Raw genomic sequence first — 19,634 nt, 5'->3', positions numbered from 1 at the left:
GTGTAGAGTCTTGAGGGAGGAGGAGTTAAAGTGCAGTAAGATTTCGGTGGGGCGAAATCTTTCCTACTACAGGAAAGAGATTTTCTTGACATCTAGTTCAAATCTGTGATTAAAGTTTTTCTCCCCACATGTAATGTAAGATGGTACAAAATCATTTCTGTTTATTTCATGAAGAGAATGAGGAAATTTGTAAATAGTTTGAATGCATAAAAATGAAGTCCTGTTTGTGAATGAACTTAAAGTTTGCAGCATTATATCCGTGTATATATAACAGTTTAAATGGTATTTTATTTTACATTGAGTCACTAGTTAAGAATTTTTCCTGTTTTAATAATATGTATTATTTATTTATTTATTTTTGAAATAGAGTCTCACTCTTGTCACCCAGGCTGGAGTGCAGTGGCGTGAACTCAGCTCACTACAACCTCCACCTCCCAGGTTCAAGTGATTCTCCTGCGTCAGCCTCCAGAGTAGCTGGGACTATAGGCACGTGGCACCACACCCATCTAATTTTTGTATTTTTAGTAGAGACAGGATTTCACCACATTGGCCAGGCTGGTCTCGAACTCCCGACCTCAGATGATTTCCTACCTTGGCCTCCCAAAGTGCTGGGATTACAGGCATGACACTGTGGCCAGCCTGTATTTTCTTTAAATTTTTTTTTTTTATAGAGACAGGGATTTCACTGATTGGCCCAGGCTGGTCTTGAAATCTTAGTCTCAAACAATCCTCCTGCCTTGGCCTTTCAAAGAACTGGCATTATAGGCTTGAGCCACCATATCTGGCCTACTTTTTCTGTTTTTTTATTGATGAATTATTTTATGACTCATTTTTAAATTCACTGTGTCATGTTATCTTAGGGAAGTTGTAACATACTTGTTGGCTTCTGCAAATAAGGATGTTTTCATACTTAACCTCAGTAAACCCATTAAAATTGGAAAATTACCATTGTTATGTTACTAGAGCTCATTTAGGTTTACAGCCTTTCTATTTGACTCTATTTTTTATAGCTTCCATCTTTCTGCTGAAATTCCTAATCTGACTGTGCATGTATCCACCTTTTCCACTAGATCCTTTAGATTTATTTATTTTTATTTTTAGAGTCAGGGTCTCACAATGTCACCCAGCCCGGAGTGCAGTGGCACAATCATAGCTCACTACAGCCTTCAACTTCTGGGCTCAAGCAATCCTCCTGCCTCAGCCTCCCAAGTAACTGGAACTACAGGCACATGCCACCATGCCCAACTAATTTTTTTTTATGTTTTTGCAGAGATGGGTCTCACCATGTTGGCCCAGGCTGGTCTCTAACCCCTGGGCTCAAGCAGTCCTACCACCTCAGTCTCCCAAAGTGCTGGGATTGCAGGCATGAACCACCGTATTCCCCTTTGGCTTATTAATCATAGTTATTTTATAGTTTCCATGTGATAGTTGCAACATTTGGGTGTGTTAGTTGTTTTAGCTCTTGACAGTGGGTTTTTTTCTTGCTACTTTATGTCATATTTTTTATTGAATTCTGGCCGTTGTTTGTAAAAGAACAGTGACAACTGAGGTAAATAGTATTTATGACTGAGAACTGGCACCCCTCCTCTGTCAGGCCATACAGACTCAGCACAGACTTCAGACTCCTACTGTTATCTTGTGCATAGTGTAGGGCCTGAAGCAGCAGAGGAATTTTTTGGTGTTTCTGCTCCACCTTCAGTCCTGTATGCCTTTCCCAAAGGAGGAGTCTCTTCATGCCCCTCCTGCGAAACCAGGAAAAGGTCGCCTTTGCTTATAACCCCGCATGGGGGTACATGGGGACTCCTCTCACCCCTTCTTCACACCCCTCCCCCCTTCTTCACACCCCTCCCCTCATTCCCCAGGGGGCTGGGGTATAGCACTCCTCAGTTTTCAGGTTTGGCCAAAATCTCATTGTGCCCTCTATTCCTGGGGCTTAGGAGTAAGGCCTTCTGTGTTCCTTTCCCTTCTCCCTGTGTTGGGGATTTTGTGATGGAAGCAAGTTTGCTGCCACTGCTCCAATGGTAGATCTCTGCTTTACGTCATTTAAGGAAGGACTCTGGGCCCCCCAGAGTTTCTTGCCACCCACCCCCACTGCCCAGCAGTAGATATTTTGCTTCTACCCCTTCTCTAGAGTGGTGGACTTTGCCTGATACTGGGCTGGTGAGGGTGGAGGAGTGTGTGGGGCGGGGGAGTGGAGTTGTGCCCCTCCCAGCATTGAATGCCTTTTGCATATACCCTTTTCTTAGAGGGAGTGGAAGGGCTTCCTGCCCCTCTCCCAGTGTCTGACAGGTTTTGCTTTTATGAGAGAAACTTCCGGGAAGTGAGTGGGGTTTTGTTCTCAGCACCATTAGCAGGGGCTCTCCTTAGTCTCCGGCTTTACCCCTGATCTTTTTTGTGAGCACACTCTGAGGTCTGTGGAGAAGAGTTGAGAGTGACTATCTGGGGCTTCCAGAGATCCTACACTCAATACTAGCCGACCCCGGGACTTTTAGCATTTCTTAATATGTCACTTCTTCTTACCCACTTTTATGGCATCTGCCTCTTCCTCCCATTCTCAATTTTTGTCTTGCCTTAGAAGGGGTTTATCACCCTTTGAAGTTCAGTTTGCCTGGTTGCCTTGTGACTTCTGCTCCCTGACATGCTTAGGAAAAGAGATTTTGTACTCCAGGGTTTTTCTCATCAGTAATGTGGGAGTGATGCTCTCTTGTGGTGACAGTTTCTCTTATTAATAGCACTCTCCTTTTTTTATATTTTTAACTCCCTCCTCTAACAGTGAAAACCTGGCTCCCATTATTTGTACTATGTTGACTCATTTGATCAGGCCCCTGGTATATAACCCATCTCCCATCATTGTCACCTTCCCCTACCACTCATGGATGCCCTCTCTCCCTGCTTGTGCCAGGCCACCACTCTGTACAGTGCCCTGGTTGGCTGCTCAGGCTGTGATGCCCCATACCAGGCCACTGTCTTGGACTCTGGCCCCTCCTGCCAGGCTGCTGCTGGTTGTGGATGCCCCCATTGCAGTCAGGCTATGACCCCCAAGCTTCTGTGACCCTTGCTTCCCTCCTTCTCCCCCTCAGGAGCCCCCACCCTGTGATAGGCTCTCTTCTGTGCGGAGCCCTCATGACTCTGCTCTGGCTCTGACTCCCCACTCTGTGCCATCTGTATAGGTGCCCTCCTGACTGGCACCAACACTCCAGGCCACCTCTCCACACAGGTGTCTGCTTCACTGTGGCCCACCTAATGGCTTTAGGACTGATTTGTTCAAGATAGAAAGAGAAGGGGAAAGAGAGAGGGAAGAAGGGGAAAAGGAGAAGAGAATCAGGAAGACTAGTGTACTTTTGTGAGAAAAGAATGAGCTACCAACCATCCTTTAGTGTAAACAGATTAGACCGGGCACGGTGGCTCATGCTTGTAATCCCAGCACTTTGGGAGGCCGAGGTGGGCAGATCAGCTGAGATCGGGAGTTCGACACCAGCCTGATCAACATGGAGAAACCCTGTCTCTACTAAAAATACAAAATTAGCTGGGTGTGGTGGCACATGCCTGTAATCCCAGCTACTCGGGAGGCTGAGGCAGGAGAATTGCTTGAACCTGGGAGACGGAGTTTACAGTGAGCCAAGATTGCACCTTTGCACTCCAGCCTGGGAAACAAGAGTGAAACTCAGTTTCAAAAAAGAAAAAAAGAAAAAAAATTAATGCATGTATTTTAAGTATTTGCATTTTGTCTTTCGAACAGGTTATGAAGTTCATGGAATGGAAAAAATACCAGAAGATGGACCAGCACTTATAATTTTTTATCATGGAGCTATTCCTATAGATTTTTACTATTTCATGGCTAAAATATTTATACACAAAGGCAGAACTTGCCGAGTAGTAGCTGATCACTTTGTCTTTAAAATTCCAGGTAAACTTTCGCTGTAGATAATAATGTAAAAATGTTTATTAACAAAACCAAGTTATGTGGTCGTCTCTATCTTGAGCTCTCTAATGTCATTTGAAAAAGTTTGCCTTTTGGGGTGTATGTAACACACTTGGAACTCTAGTATGGGAATATCTAATTATCCTGTTTAGGCAATATATCTAAAAACAAAAACATTGTAGCCAAAAATTTCTTTTTTTAAATTTTATACATTTTAAAATTGTTTAAGTGAAAATTGTACGTATGGTATACAACATAAGGTTCTTAAAAATATTTTTAAGTTTTCTCTTTTAAAAAATATATTTTTATATATTAAGAAGGTGTAAGTGCAGCTTTCTTATATGCACATATTATGTAGTGGTGAAGTCTAAGCTTCTAGTGTATCCATCAACTACATACTGAACATTCTACCCAATTAGTCATTTTTTCCTTTATGAGCAGGTATTTACTCATTATTTTTCTAAGTTATATCTTGAACTGTAATGTTAAAAAAATAAATTACGATTTTTGCCAATTTATATTTTGATTTAAATGGTAGTTGATTTTTCACATGTTGAATTTTTTCATGAAATACTGATTTTTGGAGTTTAATTTTGTTACAATTAGAGTTTGGTAACTCTCAGTTTGATAGCAAATTAGAATTAGCTAAAAAAAAGAAAGTCATGATATATTTTGTCTTGGCTGGGTGTAGTGGCTCACGCATATAATCCCAGTACTTTGGGAGGATGAGGTGGGCAGATCACTTGAGGTCAGGAGTTCAAGACCAGCTTGCCCAACATATTGAAACCCTGTCTTTACTAAAAATACAAAAATTAGCCAGGCATGGTGGCTAATAGACCTGCTGTAGGCCTAGCTAATCAGGAGGCTGAGGCAGGAGAATCACTTGAACCTGGGAGGCGGAGGTTACAGTGTACGGACATCATGCCACTGCACTCCAGCTTGGGCAACAGAGTAAGACTCCATCTCAAAAAAAAAAAAAAAAAAAGATATATTTTGTCTTCACATGATATACTACCCTAAAGAGTATATACATCATGTCTCTTATCATATATAACTTGCCTGATGAGATTTATAACTCTAAGATTGAGGAATACATTTTATTTATTTATTTATTTAGATATGGGGTCTTGCTATGTTGCCCAGGCTGGTCTCAAATTCCTGGCCTCAAATGATCTTCCCACCATACCTTCAAAAGTTTTGGGATTACGAGTGTGAGCCATTGCACCCAGCCATGAAACTACATTTTAAAAAATCTGTTTATAAAGGCTATATGTATATATATTTCTTTTCTTTTCTTTTTTCCTTTTTCTTTCTTTTTTTTTTTTTTTTTGAGAAGGAATCTTGCTCTTGTTGCCCAGACTGGAGTGCAATGGTGCAATCTCAGCTCACTGCAACCTATGCCTCCCGGGTTCAAGTGATTCTCCCACCTCAGCCTCCCAAGTAGCTAGGATTACAGGTGCCTGCCACCATGCCTGGCTGATTTTTGTACTTTTAGATATTGGCCAGGCTGGTCTTGAATTTCTGACCTCAGGTGATCCGCTCGCCTTGGCCTCCCAAAGTTCTAAGATTATAGGGATGAGCCACTGCAGCTGGCTGGCCTTATATGCTATTTTTTTAAAAAAGGTTAATTAACCAAATGGTTTAGAGTTTTACAGAAATCATTCTTGAATAAATTCATTGAGATTAAATCTTATTTTCTTCTGTCACTGAATCACCAGAAACAAGCCAAGAGAGTTGACAGTATGTCCTCTGGAATAAAAGCAGAAGCTGACACATCAATCAGACAAACACAACCAAACAATGAATTAAGTAATGATCTACTTCAATCCTATATACAGTTAGTGCTTTGGGTATCCATGCGTCACTGAAAAGCTATTTGTACTTTGTATATAAACTATATTGGCTATGTTTTCTGTTAAAAACTAACATAATCACTATAGTAGATTTGGAAACTAACAAACAACATCATTATAATTTTACCATCTTAACGTAATGTTATTTTGATTTATTTTACTTCATTGTTTTACTTTCAGACACACAGGCAAACAATTTTGTGGGTTTTTTAAGATTTAATGTCAGCATTAACATTTTTACCATGTTTTATAAAAAAAGATTTAGTGTATGACTAGAACATTTACTTAACTGTTTTTCTCTTATGGAGCATTAGGTTGCTTCTTTTTTTTGTTTTTAGGAGTAATAAAATGTGAATATTTTTAGCATTTGCCTTTTTCAAAAAATTTCCCTCTTTATGATCTTTTTAATATTTTGATGCTGATTTACCTTAAGTCTTTCTTTGCTTTCTAAAGGAATAAAATCATTATAATTCTCAGCACAAGAGAGATTTTAGGGTGGGTACCATGGCTCCCACCTGCAATTCTAGCACTTTATGAGGCTGAGGCAGGAGGATTGCTGGAGCTCAGAAGATTGAAACCAGCCTGGGCAACATAGCCAGATCTCGTCTCTACTAAAAAGAGTAATAAAAAAATCAGCCAGGCATTGTGGTGCAGTGCCTGGAGTCCCAGCTACTTGGGTTGTTAAGGGAGAGGATCACTTGAGCCCAGTAGGGCAAGGCTGTAGTGAGCTACTATTGTGCCCCTGCATTCCAGCCTGGGTGACAGCAAGACCCTGTTTCCAAAAAAACAGAGATTTCATGTTTTTTTATTTATGAGTCATCTCGTGTTCATCCATTCATTATGAGAATGCATCTAGTTGAATCAGTGAGCATTTAATGTGAGGTGACAATTATTTTATTTTACTTTTTTTGAAATTGAGTCTTGCTTTGTCACCCAGGCTGGAGTACTGTGGCTCAATCTTGGCTCACTGCAACTTCTGCCTCACGAGTTAAAGCAATTTTCCCTGCCTCAGCCTCCCCAGTAGCTGGGATTACAGGCGTGTGCCACCATGCCTAGCTAATTTTTGTATTTTTGGTAGACGAGGTTTCTCCATGTTGTCAAGGCTGGTCTCAAACTCATGACCTCAGATGATCCGCCTGCCTCAGCCTCCCAAAGTGCTGGGGTTACAGATGGGAACCACCACACCAGGTCTGACAGTTATTTTAATCTTAATGCTATTTATAATCTTGCTTCAGATCTTTAAAGTAATGAGAAGTTTGGTTAGTCTGTGCAGTGTTTTTTTTGGTTATTTTCTTTGAGACAGAGTCTCGCTCTGTTGCCCAGGCTGCAGTACAGTGGCATGATCTTGGCTCACTGCAACCTCCACATCCCGGTTTGAAACCATTCTGAAGCCATTCTCCTGCCTCAGCATCCTGAGTAGCTGGATTACAGGCACACGCCACCACGCCAGGTTGATTTTTATATTTTTAGTAGAGACGGGGTTTCACCACATCGGCCAGGATGGTCTTGAACTCCTAACTGCAAGTGAACCGCCTGCCTTGGTCTCCCAAAGTGCTTGATATCACAGGCATGAGCCACCGCACCTGACCAGTGTGCATAGCTTTTAGCATCAAATGTGTCTCTGTATTTCCCATTCTCAGAGAATAATGTATACTGACATCAGTCCTCAGAAGTTCCAGTATGGGATTTGATTAAAATATTTACTAACAGGATTATTTCTTTCATCCATAAATAGTTGTAATTTGAAAAGCTGTATAATATTAAGACTTGGAATTAGCTGTTCTTTGAGTCAAGCACCCTCACTTTATTAAAATCTCTTAATGATGTTTGCTATTATTATTTAAAAAATTTAATTATAGAATTAGCATGATCTAACTTTTAATTTAAATAGATTTGATCATGGTCTTGCCAGTTTTGGAAGAGCTAAGCATAGTTTGATTCACATTCTCCTGAGTGATTCTCTTTTTTATAGGGTTAATGGAAGATTAGATTTCTGATTGCAGATGGGATATCATTTCTGAATCCCATCAGAATCCCATTTCTGGAATCTCTGCCCTGCCACTTCTTAGATGTGTGACTTTGAGCAAGCTATTATTCTGTGAGCCCAAGTTTTCTCATCTGTAAAATGGCAAGAAGAATACCTGTTTGTCAAGATTGTTGTGAGTTTTACTTAAGAATTTGAGTCAGAGTAGTAGGTAGTCAGTCAGTAAGAAGGTACCCAATGGTAGGTGATAAGGAAGATGCAGTTATTACTTAAACAGCAATATCAAACTTAAGTTAACCTTTAGAGTTTTCGTTGATTTTAAAAAGTAAAAAAGTTTACTGATTTCAGTATAAATAGTAAATGGTGTGGTTTGTGAAGATTTTTGCTCGACGAATTAAACAAGAAATGCTTATTTTGTATCTTCATATTCATGTTTCTTACAGGGTTTAGTTTATTACTGGATGTGTTTTGTGCTCTACATGGACCAAGAGAAAAATGTGTTGAAATTCTGAGGAGTGGCCACTTGTTAGCTATCTCACCAGGTGGAGTTCGAGAAGCCTTAATTAGTGATGAAACTTATAACATCGTATGGGGTCACCGCAAAGGCTTTGCTCAGGTTGCAATCGATGCAAAAGTGGTGAGTTGTATAAAATTAATTATTAAAGTTGTATAAAGTTAATTATTAAATTTAGTTAAATTTAAAATAAATAGCCAAAGTGTATAAGAACTTAGACACTTTCACTGCAATACTTTAAAAATTAATATATAGGCCGGGTTCAATGGCTCACGCCTGTAATCGCAGCACTTTTGGGGGCTGAGGTGGATGGATCACGATGTCAGGAGTTTGAGACTAGCCTGGCCAACATAGTGAAACCCATCTCTACTAAAAATACAAAAATTAGCCAGGTATGGTGGTGCATGCCTGTAATTCTAGCTACTCGGGAAGCTGAGGCAGGAGAATTGCTTGAACTGGGGAGGTGGAGGTTGCAGTGAGCTGAGATCGCCCCACTGCACTCCAGCCTGGGTGACAGAGTGAGACTGTGTCTCAAAAAAAAAAAAGATGAGATTTTGAATGCCATTTTGTTCTTTTATTTTGCCTTGGGAAAGTAATTCTCAGCCTTGGTTTCCATATTGTACTTTAGCCTAAGAAACACTTATCTACTACCTATGGAATATATCTCCTTTGTTTTCTGTTTATTTTCATTTTGATTGTCAGAAAAAGAAACCCTATTTGGCAGAGTATTGTTCTTTTTCCAGATGAGTTAGAGAATGCTGTCAGTAACTTACTTTTTTAGGTATACAGAAAATGAATTATAGCACATTTCACTTATTTCCCCAAATCTTAAGCACTGACAGAAAAACCTAGACCATATGAATAATATAGAATACAAAAGGATATATGCAGTTATACAAAAATTAAGAATAATCAATGTAATGTATATGAAAACGATAAAAGCTAAAATCCTAATCAAAGATGGTTCAGTTTTCAAGTTTAGATTTTGAAAGAATTGTTTCCTCAAAAGTTTAGGATAAAGATGCCAAAAATAGATTTAAAATCACATAAATATACCATGGGATTCTAATTCCTCATCCTTAAGTTTACATTTTCAGCAACATGTTGCTTAGAAGAAGGCCTGAAAGAGAAAAATTATATAGAGAAAAGAACTCTTTCTAATCCTTCAGTTTCCAGATAATTAAATGATCTAGATAATTTAAGATTTTTATGTAAAACTTCAGAAAGTTTAAGAAATAACTTTTTATAAGTTTAAAAACAAATGAATCTTCTAAGTTTGATTAATACTGTGCCACCCCTCTCATAGGACTTTTAAACACTTTACCTTGTACTCCTGTGACACATATCATGTGACACATATAATTGACACATATAAGTGACACTGAGGTGACACATATAATTATTCCAATGTTGCAGATGAGGAGACTCAGGCACAGAGAGATGGAGGGATGGAAGGGATCTTGTGACTCAGCAAGGCAGCAGCAGAGCAGAGCACACAGTTCAGAACTCGAGGCAACCGGTACTGTTGCCATTCCCGACTACATTGCACAGTGAGTCTGCTGACATCTGAGACTGAAGGGGCTTCCCAGATACGTGAGGGAAATCTTTCAGTAATATATGTTTAGAGTTGTAAGTGGCACAAGTATCCCATCTGGAAAATCCTTTAATAGGCCTCACAAAATTATCGTAAGCTGTGAACAAAAATTTAACACTGTTGTTACAGGATTAACTATATTTAAATTGTGGTATAGTAATAAAAATTAAAGGGGAAAAAGCCTGATTGTCAGTGCAAGTTCACAAAATATTGGTAGAAAATAATAAGATTTATTTGAAGATGAGAGACTTTTTGATATAATACAAATCACTCTGGTTTTGTCAATTCTTGAGACTTACGAGTTTGATAAGAACTTTTAGCTGATTTAGTGTCTAAGTTGAGGAGAAAAGTAGCCTGTTTACTTTAATTGTAAAATAAATAGCATATATAAAAGAAAATAATATTTTGTTTCAATAAAATTATCTCACTATATAGAGTTATCTTGCTTTTTCCATAAAAGACTTTGAGATAGGGATAATTATTGTTATTTACCCCCATTTTATGCATGAAGAAAGTGAGGCTTAAACATGGTAAGTAACTTGTACAATGGTCCCACATTTTTAGTGACAGAGTTAAGACTTCAAGACCCCAAGAGTAGTTTTTAAAAATATACATTCTTGTCTAGACATGGTGGCTCATGCCTGTAATTCCAGCACTTTTGGAGGCCAAGGTGGGAGGATCACTTGAGGTCGGGAGGATCACTTGAGGTCAGGAATTCGAGACCAGCCTGTCCAACATGGTGAAACCCCATCTCTGCTAAAAGTATAAAAATTAGCTGGGCCTGGTCCCAGCTACTCAGATGACTGAGGTTGGAGGATGACTTGAGCCTGGAAGGCAGAGGTTGCAGTGAGCCGAGATCATGTCATTGTGCTCCAGCCTTGGTGACAACAAGACTCTGCCTCAAAAAAAAAAAAATATGCACACACACACACCCCCTCCGTCTCTCTTTCTCTCTCCCTTGCAAACATGCATGCACACACCTACATACAGGCACACATTTATATATGTAAGCAATTGAATTCTAGGTTGAAGCTACAGTGAGCCATGATCACGCCACTGCAATTCAGCCTGGGCCGCAGAGTGAGACTCTGTCCCCAACTCCCCTGCTAAAAATTCCCCTTGGAATCTCTGTCATGCAACTTTTCCTCAGTAAGTGTACTATTCAGTAGCCCACTAAAGCCAATTCAGTTTACTACATTTATTTTATTTAATGAATTTAATGATTACTGTAATCTCTATTTTGAGTTTCAAGGTTTTATGTGGAATGTTAGGAAAATTGGTCAATGAAATATTATATATTACCACTGGAGGGTAGTGTTTCCAATTTCTATTTTTACAGATGATCAAGTTGAATTTAGTTGATAAACTAATCATGTGTGCCTTTATTTTAAAAATATTTTATTTTCATGATATCAAACAGGCTCTCAGAAGTTTGCATAATCACTTTGTGATCTCCCCACAAGCCCGCGCTAATAAATTTGTGCACCTTTTCTCTTTCTCCCATGTCAGTACTAACCAGGCCCTACCCTGCTTAGCTTCTGAGATCAGACAAGATTGGGCATATTCAGGGTGGCATGGCCATAGACGCCTTTTCTCTTTCTTAAAAAAAAAAGTTTGCATTAGTTACTCTAATGAAGACATTGAATGGATTAATTTATTCACTTTTTAATTCAAATTCTCTTTTTCTTTAGCCCATTATTCCTATGTTTACACAAAACATTAGAGAAGGATTTAGATCGCTTGGAGGAACAAGTAAGTTCTGATTCATGTGGTTTTTAATTACAATGCAATTTTTAAAATATTTGGGCTGTTGAACTCTACAAGGAAACCTTTTGAATTGTTATCTTTAGAAAATGGGTACACTATTCAGACGTTTTTCTGTTTAAAGTCCAAGTGATAACTAGCTCTAAGTAATGGCAGTTCTTAATGATGTATTTTTGTTGAGAGTATATCATATACATACTGAAGTTCTTCAAATGGGCTTTTAAAAACTTGATAGTGAATTAGCTAGTTTATTGTTTTAAACCATGGTGATGAGGTTTAGAATACATTTACAAACTGTCCAACAATCTTTTTTTTTTTTTTTTTTTTTTTTGAGACAGAGTTTCGCTCTTGTTACCCAGGCTGCAGTGCAATGGCGTGATCTCGGCTCACCACAACCTCCGCCTCCTGGGTTCAGGCAATTCTCCTGCCTCAGCCTCCTGAGTAGCTGGTATTACAGGCACGCGCCACCATGCCCAGCTAATTTTTTGTATTTTTAGTAGAGACGGGGTTTCACCATGTTGACCAGGATGGTCTCGATCTCTTGACCTCGTGATCCACCCGCCTCAGCCTCCCAAAGTGCTGGGATTACAGGCGTGAGCCACCGTGCCCGGCCCCCAACAATCTTTTTAATTTACCCCAGAAGTTACAGCTTTAAAAATGGATGACAATATGATATTGAACTAAGATTAACTACCTAAGGAAATAGCATTTGCTTTGGTTTATTTCTGTCACTTTTTGTTCTTTTTAAAAATATTTTGCACCATATTGCATTTACACTGGAAAGTTCTTTTTACCTGTCCATAATTTATAGATTTTAGAAATCAGCTTTTAAATGTCGTTATAGCAATGTTAATGATTAGATGTGCGTTTTCTTTGCAATACTTGTTTTATTTTGAAATATTCAATTTGTTGTTGTACCCTATGGTTTGTATATTTAATTGATTATATATTTTTAGCATTATTATTATTTTTAATTCTAGCATTATTATTAGTGTTTCTATCCACTTACAAGGCCCCTTCTGAAGACCTTTAAACTGCCCTTGTTTCTTTTATGTGTAACATTGCTATTTTGTTAGTACTGCATTCTGTTTTTTAAGTCTTTTTTTTTTCTTTTTCTATCAGATTTAAAGTGGAAAGGAAGATTGATGAGATATTTAACTTTTGTTGTGAATTTATTTATTCTTTTTTTTTTTTTTTGAGTCAGAGTATCTCTGTTGCCCAGGCTGGAGTGCAGTGGCATGATCTTAGCTCACTGCAACCTCCACCTCACGGGTTCAAGTGATTCTCTTGCCTCAGCCTCCAGAGTAGCTGGGACTACAGGCGGGTGCCAGCACGCCTGGCTAATTTTTGTATTTTTAGTAGAGACAGAATTTTGCCATGTTGGCTAGGTTGATCTCGCACTCCTGACCTCAGGTGATCCACCTCCCCTCGGTCTTCCAAAGTGTTGGGATTATGGGTGTGAGCCACCGTGCCCAGCCTATTTTTTCTTGGCTCATTTGTTTAGAATTTAGTCACAAGTCAGAAATTATTCCAGAAGTTTTGTTTATTTATTTTTCCTGTGCCTTTTTTTTTTTTTTTTTACTTCTTTTCACTTTAAAGTTGAATAGTCCAAAAATTAGTATCTAGTGATTGTGTGTGTGTGTGTGTGTGTGTGTGCATAGGTGACCTGTAGGATAGGGTGTATTCTATGTTTTGATGTGTAAGCAATCCTTTCAACTTTGGTGAGACCCATGACTGTGTGTTCCTTATGGTCTGCCTGTTTCTGATTCCTTTGATAACATTTTAGATTTCTTAAAAAATGTAGTCCATCAGTTTATTTTTATGTTATTACCACTTTTATTTAATCCTACTAAATTTCAGATTTGGTCATTAACATTAGTAATTATTTGCTTTGATGTGTTCTGTTTTTCCTGGTTCATAATAATGTTTTGTCTTTACTTAGTTTATTTGCATTGTAGTCTCATGTTTACATAAATTTATTTTTCCTTTTTTTGGTCTTTAAGTTACGTTTTGTGAGTCTCTAGACTTTTTCACCTCTAGTAGTTTTTGGTAGCAGTTTAGGCTTTGTTTTGTAATAATAGTAGCTTGTTTGCCTTTTAAAATTCCTGTATTTTTATTTATTTATTTACTTTTTATTTAATTTTGTTAAGTTCCTGTGCTTTTAAAAGCTCATTAAAAAAATAAATAGACTTTTGGGGGGGCATTTTTAGGTTTATAGAAAGTAGAGAGTTCTCCCCCCAGTTTCTCCTATTATTAACGTCTTGCATTGGTGGGATATATTTGTTACAATTGATGAAAAGCTCTTCTTTTAAAAAAAAATTGTACTAATTGCCAAGAAGTGATACTTTTTGCCACCTTCCTGTAAGTCCTACATAATTAATCTGAAAGTTTACAATTACATGATCAGAATATTTAACAAGTTAAAATGATTGTGTACTCTAAAACAGGGTTATTTAGATGGCTTTATGAAAAATTCCGCTATCCATTTGCTCCAATGTATGGAGGTTTTCCAGTGAAGTTACGGACCTATTTAGGTGACCCCATTCCGTATGACCCAAAGATAACAGCGGAAGAATTAGCTGAAAAGGTAAATTAATTTTTCTTTTTTAGTTTTAGGACAGATTTTTATTTTCAGTTATTTTTTATTTTGAATGTCATTGATTTATTTTTATATTCTGCAAGCATGTCCTAGGTCACTGGTTCTCAACCAGAGGTGATTGTACCCCCTAGGGAACATTTGCTAATCTCTGGAGACTTATTGTCACTACAGGCAGGAGTTGGGGGTGGGAGGAGGGGTGCTACAGACTTTTAATGGGTGGAGTCCAGGGATAGAATTTATGGTAATTGTAGGATAGGAATATATATCTATGCATAGATTTTTGGAAATATCGAACTGAAGTTTGGGAGAAAGTCAGAATTGATGATGGAGATTTCAGTCATTTGCACTGAGAGAGTTACTTAAGCCATGAGCTTTATAAGGCAGATGAGAGAGAGAGAAAAGTGCTGAGGACAGACTGCAGGAGATGTAGCACTGAAGAAGGCCAAGGAAGGAGAAGCGCCAGAGCTGACCGGAAGGGAACTGGCAGAGAGGTAAGAGAACAAGTAAATTTGTGGGACAGAAGTTAGCAGGTGAGGTTGTATTAAAAAATGGGAATGGTCAGTAATATTAGTATTTGCAAAGAGATCCAGGAAGATGAAGAGTAGAAAAGCCTGCCTACCTTGTAATTATACCTTCAGAGAGTATAAAACTATGAAAAAAAAGAAAAACAACAAATGTTATGTTCTCTCTTTTTTTCTTTTTTACCCCATTCTTGTTAAATGCAATAAATGTTATGTTAACTGAATCACTTAGAAAATGGGATGAATGGGCCAGGCTTGGTGGCTCACACTTGTAATCCCAGCACCTCGGGAGGCTGAGGTGGGAGGATATCATGAAGCCAGGAGGTCAAGGTTACAGTGAATTATGATTGCGTCACCGCACTCCAGCCTGCACAACAGAGTGAGACACTGTCTCTCAAAAAATAAAATAGGATGAATGTATTTTGATTATGACTTTTATATAGTCTGATTTATTTTTAAAAATATAAATTATGGTAAAAACACATGGTAGAAAAAGGTAAACATATAGTAAAACATAAATTATGGCAAAAACACATACATGTACTCTCAACCATTTTTAAGTAGACAGATGATTACTTTTAAGTACATTCATGTTGTTGAGCAACAGATCTCTAGAATTTTTTCATCTTGTAAAACGGACTATACCTGTAACCTCCCCTTTCCCCTTCCTCTGGCTCCTAGCAACCACCATTCTACCTTTCTAAGACCTTAACTACTTTAGATACCTCATATGAGTGAAATCACACAGTGTTTGTCTTTTTGTGATGGACTTATTTCAGTTAACATAATGTTCTCAAGGTTCATCTATGTTGTATCATGTGATAGGATTTCCCTCCTTTCTTTTCTTTTTGAGATGGAAACTTACTCTGTAACCCTGGCTGCAATACAGTGGCACAATCTTGATTCACTGCAACCTCCCCCTCCTGGGTTCAAGTGATTCTCATACCTCAGCCTCCCAAATAACTGGAATTACAGGTGTGCACCACCAGTTTGTACTTTTTCACTTGGTACAAGTCTATACTTCTTTAATCTGTATACTCAAAGTCTATACGTTTTTACTTGGTATTTAACTTTCTTTACGATTTAATTAAAATTAATTTTAAAGCCTTATATCACTCAGCTTTTGAATACCTGAAACTCTAGCCAAACTAGCTAACTCACCATTCCTTACACAGTGGTTTTCCTGTACTCTTTTCTCCTCATGCTCCTTCCTTTACCATTACTGGAATATTATGGGTCCTTGCAGACCCACACCAAACAGTACCCTGTTCATGTGTCCTCCCCTGCTCACTGCCCACCCAGTCTCAGCTCTGAACTTCGGAACACTTCTTTTCGCACTTCATATGATATGCATTATAAACGATCTCACATTTTAGTTATTTTGTACTTGATTCTTCCTTTTAAGTTATGAACTCCTTTAGATTGGAGACTTGTTTCACTAGTGTTTTAATTTCCAAGGCATCTAATATTTTCTGAATGAATGAATAAAATTCTAGAGATACGCTTAATACACATCACAGAACACAACTTGTGGCAGTCACTGTGCTAAGCACCTGAAGATGTCCCTTCCATTTCTAATCCTTGTAACTGTATGAAGTAGTTCTCGTTTTACAGATATGAAAACTGTGGTTTAGAGGGGCATTTTTTTTTGTTTTGCTCTGAGTTGGAGTTTCACTCTTGTTGCCCAGGCTAGAGTGCAATGGCACCATCTTAGTTCACTGCAACCTCCGCCTCCCATGTTCAAGCGATTCTCCTGCCTCAGCCTCCCAAGTAGCTGGGATTACAGGCATGCGCCACCATGTCTGCTAATTTTGTATTTTTAGTAGAGATGAGGTTTCACCATGTTGGTCAGGCTGGTCTCGAATTCCTGACCTCCAGTGATCACCTTGGCATCCCAAAGTGCTGGGATTACAGGTATGAGCCACTGCACCCAGCCAAAGGGGCATGTTTTAAAAATACATATTTGGGCTAGTGTTTATTAATTTTCTTTAAAGGTTAAAGTCTAAAAAAGGAAGTATATATGTGTATATGCATGAACTATGCATACACATATACATATGCATACACATATGCATATACATGATACATATATCAGAATTTTAAATAGCCATAAACCAATTTAAAAATAAAAATTGGCCAGGCATGATGACTCATGCCTGTAATTCCAGCACTTTGGGAGGCCGAGGCAGGAGATTCCCTTGAGTCCAAGAGTTCAAGACCAGCCTGAGCAACACAGTGAGACCCTGATATAATTGTTCAGTATGTATGGTGATAAAATAAAAAATACATTAGAGTTTACTAATGGATGGAAAGGACTAAGTCTTCCATTTGCCTACTTGAAAATTTTCTACATTTTTTCCTTTTTTTTTCTTTAAGTCCCCTATAGTGTTTATCATGTGTAAGGCATTGCTGTGCTTAATGCTGGAAAAATACTAAGATGTATCTTAAGGAGCTTACAGTCTGGTATAGAAAAGAGACACGTATACAACAACTATAATTGAAGGCTTAATAAAATAAGTATAAGAAATATGCTGTAGCCAGGCACGGTGGCCCTTGCCTGTAATCCCAGCACATTGGAAGGCCAAAGTGGGAGAATTGCTTGAGCCCAGGAGTTTGAGACCAGCCTGGGGACATAGTGAAACCCCGTTTCTATAAAAAAAAGAAAGAAAAAAATATGCTTTGGGTTTACTGAGAAGGAAATTATTAATTCTGAGGGATGATGGGAGGTAAGTCGATCTACATTAAGATCTACAATAACAATAGCTTTTCTTCTGTTTTCTTAATAGACAAAGAATGCTGTTCAAGCTTTGATTGACAAGCACCAAAGAATACCAGGAAACATTATGAGTGCTTTGTTAGAACGTTTTCATTGATAACAAAGGGTCAACTAGAAGATGATTTAATACATTTATATTAAATGTTTGCATCTAAGGTACTGTCTTCTGAATTTTGTAGGTCCTACAATTAGTATTTTTTAAAAAATCATGTTAATAAACATCTTTCACAGAACTCCTTTGTTTAAAATTGTATTGTCAATTTTGTTTTTGCAATTGTGTCAAATACTAACAAATTACCTGCCTAATAATTCAGAAAAAGATGTTTTATTTGTAAATTCCTAATAATGTATGCTAAACATATAGATTCTTAGTTAATAACAGCAGTTTAGGTTAAACAAACATTCCTGGATAATGCATTAAATTTCTGTATCTTTTGCCTTGCTCTGATTTTGAGAGATTGGCATAAGCTAGGGGTTAGCATAGTTGCTTAAGTTAGAAAAAAACACGCTGTTGTCTGTCCCTCATTCCCTTCATGACCTGGGGCAAGTCACGTAATGTTTTTATGTCTCAACAATTCCTTTTTAAAAACATCATATATGAATAATATTATTTTAAGTTCTTTATATTTTCTGTGGTTGATAACTGTTGAACCAAAATTATGACAGAATTAATTTAAACAATGTCAAAATTCTTTAGGAGTTATGTATATATTTTCTCCATTGTGTGTTTAAATTACGTCTTCAGGTATCATGTCCAGTTGCCAAGCACAATGAAAAAGATGCATTGTTTTTTTAAATGGAATAAAAAAAGAAATTAGGAAAAATAAAATTTCTAATTATTTTTAGTATGATATTTTTAACAAGAGTCTATAAGAAAACAATATAGGTTGTGCTGTGCGTTGTCAGCTGTATACTATGGTCTTAATAATGCCAGGTTAAAAATCACTGTTGTGCTCTGCATTTCGTGTGCTAGAAGCTGGTTCTAGGCTGAGGAAAGCAGAGTTCTCTACTTTTGTTCAGTATTGAGGCTTACTCAGTTTGACTTTGCAGCCAATGAAGTGGTTTATTGCTTCAATAAAAATATACTTGAATAATGAATTTATTTATTTTTGTTTTGTTTTTATTTAGAGATGGGTTTTTGCCATATTGGCCAGGCTGGTCTCAAACTCCTGACCTCAGGTGATCCACCCACCTCAGTCTCCCAAAGTGCTGGGATTACAGGCGGGAGCCACTGTGCCTGGCCTGAATGATGGATTTATATGAACACAAAGCCCTCTGAAAAATTAATGATTTTCAATTGTTGTCTTCTTGAAAACTGAATTTAAGTGTTATTTAAACAGAAAAATATCAGAAATCAAATGCAGTATCTCTCTCTTCCTTTTTTAAATGTTAAATTACTAAGGTTTTTGTATAGCTTTTGTATTGTGTGTATTTATGACATGTGAAATGTATGTAAAATTAAACAATGTGAAAATAAACCTGAATTGCAGTTAATTTTCTTGTGAAATTACATGTGACATTTTAAAAATCTTTTTTTCTTTTTTTGTGACGGAGTCTCACTCTGTCCATTGCCCAGGCTGGAGTGTAGTGGTGCGATCTCGGCTCACTGCAACCTCTGCCTCCTGGGTTCAAGCCTTGCTCCTGTCTCAGCCTCCTGAGTAGCTGGAATTACATATGTGCACCACCACACTTGGCTAATTTTTGTATTTTTAGTAGAGACAAGATTTCACCCTGTTGACCAGGCTGGTCTTGAACTCCTGACCTCAAGTGATCCACCTGCCTCAGCTTCAGCCTCCCAATGTGCTGGGATTACAGGCATGAGCCACTGTGTCCACCCTAAATAATCATATTAAATTGATTTTTTTGTTGTATTCTTTACATAGTTCTCACCTACAATCATATTATTTTATCTAGCCACAATGAAGAAACCTTACTTTCCAGTGTAATAAATATATTTTAATTTTGTGGTCAATGAGAAGAGTCAATTAATGATTATTTGAACTCTCCCCACCCAGCAGTCAACAGTGTTTGGTTTAAAATTGATGAAATATTTCAGAATAAATGAATAAATGATCATAAAATGAATGAGAAGTTTGTTTTGGGCCAA

The 19,634-nt window shown here is 37.8% G+C and overlaps 1 protein-coding gene across 8 annotated transcripts in view; it reads left to right on the top strand.

The window, feature by feature from the left end:
* TMEM68 (transmembrane protein 68) overlaps positions 1-19,021 on the top strand; it is a 38,000-nt gene extending 18,979 nt beyond the window's left edge. For 4 of the 8 annotated variants that reach the window (XM_064384199.1, XM_064384195.1, XM_064384194.1 and 1 more), the window contains 5 exons: positions 3,740-3,907; positions 8,203-8,396; positions 11,559-11,619; positions 14,079-14,218; positions 17,538-19,021. In XM_064384199.1, the coding sequence (XP_064240269.1) occupies positions 3,757-3,907; positions 8,203-8,396; positions 11,559-11,619; positions 14,079-14,218; positions 17,538-17,624 (633 nt within the window). In that variant the 5' untranslated portion in view covers positions 3,740-3,756 and the 3' untranslated portion in view covers positions 17,625-19,021. Of the gene's footprint in view, positions 1-3,739; positions 3,908-8,202; positions 8,397-9,689; positions 9,824-11,558; positions 11,620-14,078; positions 14,219-17,537 lie in introns of all 8 variants that reach the window. The other 4 variants (XM_064384200.1, XM_064384197.1, XR_010345525.1 and 1 more) reach the window with 3 other exon arrangements.
* The last annotated feature ends 613 nt before the right edge of the window (positions 19,022-19,634 follow it).

This window comes from Aotus nancymaae, unplaced genomic scaffold, assembly GCF_030222135.1.
Source record: "Aotus nancymaae isolate 86718 unplaced genomic scaffold, 86718_ANA_hifiasm-v0.15.2.pri h1tg000036l, whole genome shotgun sequence".
NCBI classification, from domain to species: Eukaryota; Metazoa; Chordata; class Mammalia; order Primates; family Aotidae; genus Aotus; species Aotus nancymaae.
The sequence above is the reverse complement of the archived record's forward strand: the minus strand, read 5'-3'. Positions and strand labels throughout refer to the sequence as shown.